The sequence below is a fragment of the Lolium perenne genome, chromosome 2 (genome assembly GCF_019359855.2).
Source record: "Lolium perenne isolate Kyuss_39 chromosome 2, Kyuss_2.0, whole genome shotgun sequence".
Taxonomy (NCBI): Eukaryota; Viridiplantae; Streptophyta; class Magnoliopsida; order Poales; family Poaceae; genus Lolium; species Lolium perenne.
In genome coordinates this window covers 73,474,270-73,485,788 of record NC_067245.2, presented here as the reverse complement: position 1 = coordinate 73,485,788, position 11,519 = coordinate 73,474,270, and the positions used below count along the sequence as shown (strand labels likewise).

The 11,519-nt window shown below is 45.5% G+C and overlaps 1 protein-coding gene and 1 long non-coding RNA gene across 5 annotated transcripts; one reads left to right on the top strand and one right to left on the bottom strand.

The window, feature by feature from the left end:
- Positions 1-3,173: 3,173 nt before the first annotated feature.
- LOC127332947 (uncharacterized) lies at positions 3,174-7,875 on the bottom strand. Of its 4 annotated transcripts, none has more exons than XR_007870784.1 (7): positions 7,771-7,875; positions 7,312-7,595; positions 6,701-7,235; positions 6,193-6,300; positions 5,998-6,066; positions 4,021-4,064; positions 3,174-3,588 (listed from the first exon to the last, which is right to left on the bottom strand). It is a non-coding gene; the product is annotated as an uncharacterized lncRNA (long non-coding RNA). The 4 variants fall into 4 exon arrangements; XR_011751655.1 differs by having other exon boundaries at positions 3,174-3,538; XR_011751656.1 differs by having other exon boundaries at positions 7,362-7,595.
- Positions 7,876-10,389: 2,514 nt separating this feature from the next.
- LOC127330071 (uncharacterized) lies at positions 10,390-10,961 on the top strand. Its single transcript, XM_051356420.1, has one exon. It carries the CDS (start codon positions 10,420-10,422, stop codon positions 10,744-10,746), a length of 327 nt encoding a protein of 108 aa, XP_051212380.1. The 5' UTR covers positions 10,390-10,419; the 3' UTR covers positions 10,747-10,961.
- Positions 10,962-11,519: the final 558 nt, after the last annotated feature.

Below are 11,519 nucleotides of genomic sequence, written 5' to 3'. Positions count from 1 at the left end.
TCATGGTTAAACTTCCCAGTCGGTCACCCATCATCACACTACTCCAGCCTCAGCACGTTTAACTTCTTGGTTCCATTCGGATGAGCTTCCATTATAGAATTGACACCTCTTGCTGATAATAATAGCATATCAACCCTATTAACCCTTGAACCGTGATGCACACTTCTTTATTTTTGAATCCCAAACAATTACTTAAGTAGACAACAATGAATATATATAAGTAATAATAATATTGAATTCAAATAAAAATAAAATGATTTTATTTTTTGGTCTTTTTTCTATTTAATATTGAATAATTAATATCTTTAAATCGGAAAATCAAAATTCCACAAATAATATGTCTAAATCGATCAGAAAAATGAGAGGAATCTAAATATAACATACATATCATCATTTGAACCTAAAAATTAGAGGAATCCAAATATGACGCCCAATTTGCCATGTGGCCAAAACAGCCCCCTCGCGAGATGCGAAATGGCCGTATCGGGCGGGCTGGTGCACCGTTCGCCAACACGCTAAACGGACAAAAATTAGCACATAAAGTGATGTGTTATAGACATAAAAACATTTTTTGCGGAATTTATTGAGCGACGGAAAGTGTACCCCTAGTTCAAATCCGGTCGGGCTTCAAATGGATTCAAGGGACACCGCAGGAAGCCGCATCGATTCCCAGATAGCTAGCGCGCACATATGACATGTGATATGTGGTGCGAAGGCGGTGTCCTACCACTACGCGGAGGTCTCGCGCAATACTAAAATGCGCCCCATGTAGCTGCTTCACAAAATAAACCCGTTTTGGCACCCCGAAAATGAAAAAACCATCGCCCATCGGTCGGATTGGAAATCCGCTCCCGGGGCCTTGCTTCCCATCCCAGGGACCACACACATGCCAAATATGGCCTCGTTCCGACAAACTATGCGGTGTCACGGGCCGTTTCCTACTCATTGCCCTAAAAGCCATAGAAATCCGGACTTGATAGCCCTGTTCGTGAAGGGTTTTCCAAAATAATTGTCGTATCCCAATTCCATCTTTTGAAGTGGTTACTAGGATACATAAAATGATGTCATGCGGCTCCGCGAGATTTTCTGACTTCGTTTAAATTGCCATCTGGCTAAAACGGGAACCTGAGAACATATAAGAAAGTGATTGAATTGTTTCTATGTTAACATGTTATTCTACATGATTCAAATATGCATGATTTTGATATAAACGGATAGAGGATGTTTTTCTGAACATTTTGATACCTCATACGCATTTTTCTGACATCATATGAATTAGTTATGATTTTTACAAAATTAGACAAATTTGAAAAATAGCCTACGCCGAGGGTGGCCGTCGGCGTAGCCCTGTCTACGCCTAGGGCCAAAGATATGCCGAGGGCTGCCCTCGGCGTAGAGGTCGCTACGCCGACGGCCATGTTTCGCCGAGTGTTGAAAGGGCAGGCTGGTCTGGCCGGGCCATACGCCGACGGCCCCGACTTTTGGCCGTCGGCGTATAGCCTGGCCCTCGGCATAGCCTCCCATTCCTGTAGTGTATAATTCTTGATCTTCGCCCTCCAACTCGACCCTGCACCGCCTACCACCGCTAATGGATAGCCGTGTCTCCTTTTTCCTCCCCAACTGCTTGCTCTCCCTGGTGAACATGTTCTTTTTCCTCCCAAACTGCTTGCTCTCCCTGGTGAACATGAATACTCACACGGAGCATGTTGACGGGCCTTCTGCAACTTTTGCATTCTTAAACAATTTAACAAATGCCATATTAACCATGCATGAAATTTTGTTTTGAGAAAGCAGTAAGTGAATAACACACACGACTTGCGTCGTTTCAGAAGGAAGTAAAGAAACAACACACGGTGACTGTTGCAGCTTGAACCTACTTCATATATACAACCAAACTACAAAAACCGTGGCTCGCCGCCCGAGCTTATAGTACGCAGGCTGTCATGATTGTTTCTGAAATTCTTTAAAATCCTACACTATTACACATAGATACATAAAACATAGTGTGCCTTCTAGATAGTCTGTTTGTCCTAAACTAAGTGGTTAACAAATACAGCTTCTGTTATCTAAATAAGCAACCATAACTTCCCAGGTCTAATGCATTCTTCTTTAATTCTAGGTATAACCCTGAAAAGAGAACATAAAAAAACAATCGAGTGATTTAATAATTCAGCAGCAGGTGCTACGCAAACAAATGAGTAGCATTGTAAAAATATATATACTATTCAAAGGCAAACAAATATGCTGACATATAGCAAATAACATCACTTTATTTGTTCGGGGGAAAATTAATTCAGGGAACAGAACCTAGACTGACAACATATGTGTTGGATGAACAAGAGCACAAAATGAATTTTCTTCATACTACAAATGTCATTCGGGAAGTTATTTGGCTCTTAAGTGTGTCAAGGCAAGATAAGAAAAAACACAAGGATGTGAGAATATCCAAACCAATAGATATATGCACTAAGGCTGTGTCAACAGAAACTCTCAAGCATACATAACCATCATCTGTTATGTATACTAAAGTTTCGCTTTCCGGAAGCATAACCTACACAATAAGAGAGAAGAATGATGGAAATGAATAAAGGTTAGGTACAGAAAAAAGGTATCGATTGCAGCACTTAATTTTCTTTAACTAATGTACAGATGACACCTCCTCTTCCACCTTTTTTACCCATTCCAAATTATATCAAGCTATTGAATTTGTAGACGTATTAAATTTCCATAACAATGATAGAAAGCCCTATACAGCAAAGTTCAGTTGTTTCTATGCCTGAACATTCTAGTTCTAGTAGTCTATCACCATATTAACCTTAGTTATTTTCAGCTAATTTTTTTTGCGTAGGACTATGCATATTACTCGGATCTGATGGTTCAATTTGGGTTGACGTATGTTAGTCCAAAGCTGTGGAAACAATGTGACCAACCAATGCAAAGAAGTGGCAAGCACTCCTATGACACTTTACTCCCATTGCCTTACTACTGACAGAGAAGGTTCAAGAGATAACTGAATGTCTGAATCAAAAGAAGGAGCAAGGGCCAGGTAGTGCAAGCTAACCATCATTTGTGAAAGAGTGAGAGAGGCACCTCACAATGTTGCATAGAGTGTCAAACATGCAATTTTCTACTCAATTTCATGCTTCGGAAAATAACTGCAAGTCCCAAGAACATTCAAGCAAAACCAAACCAGGCCATAAACAACTAACATGGTAAATTAGCAGAGACCAAACAGTAATACAAACATGAAAAAAGAATGCAAAAAGGGAAGAACTTATTAAGCAGTTACAGACTTCTAGCAGACCAAGATTGAAATGAATATAAAATAAGCCTCCATGGGTTCTTCGCCCTGTGCTGACGCAAAAGAGACAAGTATTGGGAAAGGATGACGCCAAAAGCAAAGGAGAAGAATCATTACCCTCTTCGGGAACTACTTAGGCTCCTGCCACTTCTGCCTCAAAGAACGTCGCACTCGCACCACGTCCTCCATCCACCTTGCCACCATTGCCTGGACTGGTGAGAGGGTCAAACCAAGCGGCTGATAGCAACAGGGCAGTAGGTCAGCATGACAAACCTAGGCATGAGCACCTAAAAAGAACCAAGAAGAAGAAACATTGAGATTTCAAAAACATCGTTGCACATATCAAAAGAATGCTCCACCATCCATCTATGTAGATTAAACATGCTCATCACCAAAGAAACAAACTGAATATAAACTTGTAGTAGCATGTACCAATGTACACATATTCTATGGCAGAAGTAATATGCAGTCTAAAGAGATGGACAGCAAATGCCTGCTTGTATGGAAACTTAGATGAGATGAGATGAATATGGATTCAACATATTAATTACTCATGGCATGCATGAATTGTTTTAAAATACCGCATGTCACAAAACAGAAGTACATTCTGCTTGAGTGTAAAAAGTTAGGATAACAATATCATGATCAGCATGTTTAGTAAAAAGGACATACCATATGGTAATATAGTAAGGAAATGGAACACAGGTTCAGAACTGTACCTTTTTGTTATTTTCTTGTCTCTTTCTAGCATCACGGAAAGAATCTAAAAGTATATAAAACAATGATTAGTATTCATATTGCTAAACTCTTGTGTCCTGATTGAGAAACGAAAACATGTGACTGTAAAGGTCAATTTCAAACCAATATTCATCAACAAATTGAATCAGTGTGTGATCCTAGCAGATAAAAAGTGCATCATCTGACCTGATTGTCACTTTGACCCTATCTCTAAATTCTTTTTTAAACATAAGGCACAAAGTGCCCAGCTTTAAATTAATAAAGCCTAAACGGCTGATGATACAAGAATGCTGAGAACAGCTTACAACATCCAAAACTACAGCAAACACAAACACAAGAAACCCAGCTGAAGTCCTCGATGTCCTCAAGCGAGAACGAAGCACCCGTGAGTGACGGAGGTGAAGCGAGGTAGAAGCATCGAAAGCGAAGCAGCGGAGACCCGCTTGCCCCCTGATCTATCTGTCGTCTGTCAGTACTCCTCCATTGCCGGAGAGGGTCCCTACCCCCTCGTCCTGGCTCGAAAGGACGCCGAACCGCCGGCAATGGAGACACTCCCCTTGAGCAGAGCACAAAGCAGGAACCAAGCCTAAACCTAGGGCAAGAACAGAGCCCCAATACTCGCAGCCCGAGCTCACCTAGCGAAGCCATGCCGCCCGCCAAGGGTTCACCCACGCAGAGCCGAAGCCGCGGACTTGGTCATTGATGTAGAAGAGCAGTGTCGCGGAGCAGCACCGCCACCACCCAACTGCACGAAGGCAGCAACCGCACACCCCAAAGGTCCCAAAGCAGCGCCTCCAAGGAGGACACGACGCTCATGGCGCCGCCGCCGCCCAACAAAGTTAGGGTTTTCACCCCGGGAGCGCAACAGGGGTGGGGTGAAGGGAAGGGAGTACCTCGACGACGCCACCAAGGAGGAAAGCGGCGCCACTCGGGCGTCGCCGCCGTCGCAGCCGAGACCGGCACAGGGATTTCTCCCGGACTCTACTTCCAGCCACCAGCACCACCTCCAGCCATGAAACCGGCGGCACAAGGCCCACGAGTTCCAGATCCAGCGTGGTGGGAAGCGCCTAAGAACAGTTGAGAGGATACTTCAGATCTGGCGCCCAGCCACCGGAGCAGCCCCGCGCCACGACCGCCGTCCGCCAGAACCTCGCCGCCCACGCGGCCGAGATACCGGACCGCATCCGCGCCCACCGCTCGCCGTCGAAGCCGGTGGCGCCTCACCGAGCAAGGCCGCCGCCTTGCAGTCCCGAGCCCCCACCGAGGGAGCCGCTGGACCAGCTCTGCCGCGCCATCCGCCGAGCCAGAGGCCGGCCGTTGGAGAGGAGAGCCCGTCGCGCCGCCTCCAAGGTCATGGCGAGCCCGCCGCGGAGATCCTCCACCTAGCCACCGCGGGGGGAGCCGAGAGCTCAGATCCCCACCGCCCCCTTCACCGGCGTTGCGGGCTTAGCCCGGCAGCGCCTCTGGGAGCGGCGGAGACGGGAGAGAGGAGGGGAGGGGGGCGGCGGCGGCGCGCTTTAGGGTTTCGCCTCCCCGGTCGCCAGGAGGGGGCGACGCGAGGAGGAGAACCGGTTCGAGGCAGTGTAATGTTGCTCCTATCTCTAAATTCTTGCTAGGAGGGGGCCATGAATCGAGCAGCATGATTTACAAAAATCCATGTACCTATCAAGATTGAAAACTAATATTTCAATTGAAGATCCTCTACAATCTGCAACATATGTCACGCCACTTCTTTGAACGAATATTAAAGGAATATACATTAGTGTTAACTAAAGAATTGGTCCAACAAAAAAAACAAGTCGGAACTAAGCAGACTAAATAAGATAAATAAGAACCCAATCAAGAACTTTTGAAAATAACATTTATAATATCACACTCTGATTACTGAATGAACTAACAATATATATACAACATTTTCAGACCATTCTTATTTCGGCACAAGGTGTACAGATAGGTACCTGCGGTTACTGACTACTATTTAGTTCATGGAGGAATTTACTTCTTGATTTTTTTTTCTCTTTCATCTCCTGGAAAACATAAAAAATGGTAATCAAGAACAACTCGAAACACCAAAAACATGTCATTTACTTAGACCTTCTAGACAAATTATAAGAGTTAGATGCATATAGAAACTTTGGAATGGAAAACACAACCTCCTTGCTTCTGATTGCCATATGTCCTGGAGGAGGACCAGGCAGTACTTGTGATGGAAGAGCAACATATTTGACCCACCCAATCTTCAACTCATAGTCGTACAACACCTAAGATAAATAATTTCAGTAAATTACAAGCAAAAGTAGAAGTAGTATTTCAAAAGTACGAACATGATACTATTTCAAGCTATCCTATGGCTACATCATGATTGCCACTACATGGAATGGAAATGCACAGTAAACTTTCATTTAATCCTGTGCTGCCTGTCCTCCTGCTCTATTCATGAATTCAATAAACCCACAATGCTGTCTTTTGCTTTCTACATACGTTCAAGCTAGGTCACATTATCTTGACACTTGCAATAGGTTCAAACCGACCAAATGTACTCAAATGAAAATTCTAATCCACCTAACACCATATGGTACATATTGCACGGTTAAGCTAACTGTGATGCATATACACTTAAAATTATGTCTAGCCGGAACAAGAACAGCACAGAAAATAAACCTTAGGAGAGAGAGTGCCAACATATAAGTTTGTGGTTTGAGGATCGATGTCTCCAAATGAACCTGGTAACCTCTCACTGGAATCAGATTCATCTGTTAATTCATCAAACTGGCTAGAGTGATGCAGGTAAAAGTTCCAAGCATCAGTATACCATATACAAGGACAAACTACAAGAATTCTGAGAAAGAAATATGGGAAGCAATCACAAATTTATCCCGTCAGCTAGAAACCTATTTAAAACAATTTCTAGAAGTTTGCCAGCCATGATAGATTTCCTAACATTCTAGTCAACCAAGAGAATATTATAGCACACTGAATCTAACGATATAATCAAAATTGCCATCTGATTTATTTCATATGATGTCTAGTGGAATGAACCGAAAGTCGCATATACGAATACCCATCATGGAGGCGTCACCGTGCCGGCTTCCACGTTCTTTTCTCGAAGCTCTTTCTCCAACCTCAGTTCCTCCATGACATTATCTATTGCATTGGCTTCCCTTTTTTCCTTTTCCTTTGGCCGCTCATCTTCCTTCTGCATGTCAAGGTAAATGATTAACCAAAGAACCATACTGAAAACTGAGGCAATCAATTCGCATATGCGTCCCAACCTCTTTCTGTGTCTCTCCTGAATGATGGTGGCAAAAAAGATGGAACATACCTGGATAAAATTATGCTATATATAAGATGTGTATTATGCTCGGTTAAGTGCCTTCTTCTCCAATTCCTTGTCGGCTCCTTTTAACCAAACCAGCGATGCCTCGTCCACCATGTAGCCACACTGCCGATGCTCTGCAACCATCTGTCCTCGCTGAATCGGAGGCCTCGGGGAATCGTTGAGCGTGAGAGTTTCTTTGCTTATCTTTTCAAGTAGAAAGTAAATCTGTTCATTTTACTACATATGCATGTATTCCAATCAATTATTTCAACTTAATCAAATAAACAAAAGTAAAGAGCAAAATACTGCTACTTTTGATTAAATAAAGTAGAAATAAACATGAGTCAACTTGCATCTGAATAAGATGGACAAACTAAAATCAGAATTAGAATGGGATTCAGTTGGAGCTTACATACAAATGATGTGGAAAACCCGGCCTATGCTGATCCCTTTGCCTCCTCACGCTAGGAGGAACACTGTAAATGGCACCCAACGCTTGCTGGAGGACTCACGTTCTGCAGTAACATGGACAAATTTAGCCACAAGGAGTGGGGGAGGAGACAAGGAGGCCAAGAGGAGGGGGCAGCGCAGCAGCGACCCCATAGCCAGGGTAATTTACCGACGAATCGTGCAGCAGCAGTAGCGCCATCGGCAGCCTCCTCCACGCCCCCATGGCCGCGCGAACTCGCTGAGAGGAAGAGGGCGGGGCGGAGCACAACAGGGGAAACAACGGCGTGGAGGAGGGAGCAGCGCAGCAGCGATGGAGACGGGCTGGCGGAGCCCTCCATCCTTCTGCCGCCCGTCGACGGCCTGGCGGCGCCTCCCCGCGCGCGTCGATGCGTTCCTGCTTGTCGCGGGGGTGCTGCGAGCGCTAGGGCGCTTGTCGACGGCCTGGCGGCGTCCTCCCCTGCGCTGATGCTGTCCGGCGGCTCGAGGGAGCAGGGCTGGAGGCGCCTCGAGGCGGCGGCCGGCGACGACAACGGGGCAGGGCGAGGGCGGGCCGCGAGGCAGCGGCTGGAGGCGGCGGCGGGCGACGAGGGCGGGCGCGGGGCAGGGGCGCAAGGAGGCTAGGGTTTTTTTCCCTGGGGGCTCACTTTTATACCATGCCAGGATGAAATTCCGAAAATACCCCTGCGGGGTGGAGATCCACTGCCCGATGACAATGTGCACCGACATAGACCCTACTCGCAGTGGTTGACGTGTGGGGCCGGCAAAGGTGGGGCCCACATGCAGCCAGACGCGGGTAACAATCGGCTGTTGCATGGGGTTAGCTAGTAGATTCTGAGCCAGGAATCAACGGCTGAGATTCGTCGCGAGGAAGATCTAACGGCTCACGTGCGAGGATCGCTGTGAAGCCCCCGATGGGGGGCATCGTTTATACCTTTAGATGATGTCGGACTTGCCAGCCACCAACCACAAGGAAATCTGTGTACCGGCTTTACTAAAAACTTTTGCATGCGAGTATAGCTTGTGCCGTTCAAAAATCTGCTGGATATGGTTTATTTTTACACGGTGAGTTTGAGATGGAGCTGATCGCATTAGATGGAGCTGATCAGACAGACAAGAACATGAATTGAAAATTTTGTAGCTACTCCGTACAAGTTATCAAAAAGATGTATACTTTTGGTTTAATGTACTATCGTAAGGTATTCAACTTGATATTGTAATACTGGTATTCTTTCTATAAATCCGATGAAACTTAAATAATTTTGGGTTGCAAAAATATGAACTGCCCTTGTATACTCTCTCAGAGTGCGAATAGTGTACTTTTAGCTCTTGTAATAAGTCAACCTTATGAAAATTTGACTTAACCTTACGTGAAAAAGTAGCAGCATGAAATGGAGTTTCAGTATAAATTAGCATCACTAGATTCATCTTGAAATGGAGCTTCAGTATATTATTGTGACATCATATAAATTGCTACTTTTTTCTACTAGTTAGTATGTACGTGCAACGCACGTCTCGATTTGTTGATGTAAATTGTAATGCAACATATATATATATATATATATCATAATAAGCTTAATGATTTTTCATCACTGATGCGTGATAGATTAGGTGGAGCGGGATGCAGCCTTTGTATTCTGGACCTTGCGGCAGCGTGGAGATTTGTTTCGAAAATAACTGCTAATTTAACGAAAGGTTTCCAAATTAGTCGGACGATTCGTTCGTCAGCGTGGTGATTTGTTTCCAAGATAACTGCTAATTTAATGGAAGGTTTCCAAATTAGTCGGACGATTCGTTCGGCAGCGTGGAGATTTGTTTCAAAAATAACTACTAATTTAATGGAAGGTTTCCAAATTAGTCGGACAATTCGTTCGCAAGGATGCGCAATGTCATTGGAGCATGCTAGGCCACAGGATCTCAGTAGATAGATGGCTGAGATTAAATGTTCCTGCCAACTTCTTGCTTTTATAAGTAGTTTAGATTAGATAATATCGATCAAATTTGAAAAAATAAAGTTGAGTTAGAATAGGAGGTTGAATTATACTTATTCGTGGACGGAGAAGAAACATAGAAGCAGAATGTATAGTTTACAAATTATACCAATTTTTTTGGTATCATAGTGTACTACTGTAAAATGAATTGGTGTCCATAGAAGATCAAACCGGCAATTATTTTAAATCGTACTACTACCAGTCTACCATGGTCAAACCAGCAGGCTGGGAAAACCCAAAACCTCATGCCAATTTCCAATGCACAAATAAAGGAACGCCACCTAGACGGCTTTATTTGCTCTCTTCCATGCCACGCGTCACGCACGCAAACATGAGCCAGTGCATACACGTATCGGGCTACGTAGAAATTGATTCAATTCCTGTGCATTGAATTGCCGATTGTAGAAATCCAAGAGGCAGTGCAGACGCGTATCGGGCTAGGTACGAAAATTGATTCAGCTCCCGTGGATTGAATTGCCGATTGTAGAATCCAAGAGGCAGTGCCATCAAAATGAGCCAGTCAGGCCCTTTATATAAAAGCTGCCTCCTCATCGTTACCGGAAGAACTAGTACTACTCCACAGTCCACACAAACACATACGCAGCGAGGCAGGCACGCAGCTGATGCCAATGTCGTCGTCGTCCAGGGAGGAGGAGGAGGAAGTGGAGAAGGAGGAGGAGGACTCGAAGGCCGCGGTGGTCCAGCTGGTGACGCTCAAGGTGGTGAGCCAGGAGCGCGTGATCAAGCACACCATGAAGGTCACCGACAAGCTCCAGGTCCTCAAGGATGTGTGGTACCACAAGGTTCCCGAAGTGACATACGGCACCGGCGTCTTCCTCTACGACGGGTGCCCATTTCGCGCCGACAGCACCCCCGAGATGATGGAGATGGAGGACGGGGATATGGTCGATTTCTTCGAACACCAGGATGGTGGAGCGCTCGTTGCTTGATGTATGTCATGTCCCCCTAGGGCAATTAGCTATCTAGTACTTTTATGCGGGGATTAGATGTTGATGTCCGATGGGTAGAACTATCATCTACTTCGTGGAAGCAGCATTTAGATATGCAGCGCTAGTTGTTGTTAGGAGGCCAGGTTCCGGTGTGAGCAGCTCAAAACCTTGAAGTTCGATTCGCTAATCTGTTATCTGTCCTATCTATTTCGTCATACATGTGGAACTACTTTCGAGTTTCGGGCGTGTGCTCCGGTAAAACCCCCCCCCCCCCCCCCCCCAAACTCCCTCAAACTCAGTTTGGGCTTAAGCGGGCTCAAACACAAGAACGGCTAAGATCGCTCGATACCCCTTCGTTATTAGTATAAAATACCGATACGTGGCACCGTACAAAATTTGTATAGCCCAATTCAATCAGTCAATTATACGAGATACAAGTACGGCACAGTTGTGGGCCCACGGCGAGTTTGGCGGATCATCGTGGGCTGTGCACCATCGTGGTGGGCGCCGGCCGGCCATGGCAGATCGGAGACACCGGACAGTCCGGTCAGGACCTAGCCGGACAGTCCGGTCCTGACCAAGCCAGACAGTCCGGATACGGCGGACATCCAGTTCATAGGGGACGGACTGTCCGGGGCGCGGTTTACGTGATCGACCGGTCAGACTGTCCGGCATATACACCAGACAGACCGGTAATGTTGTTCCGGAGGAACATCAAATTTCCAGAGGCATTTGCCAATTCTATCGGCCTGTCTGGCCAGACGGGCCAGCCT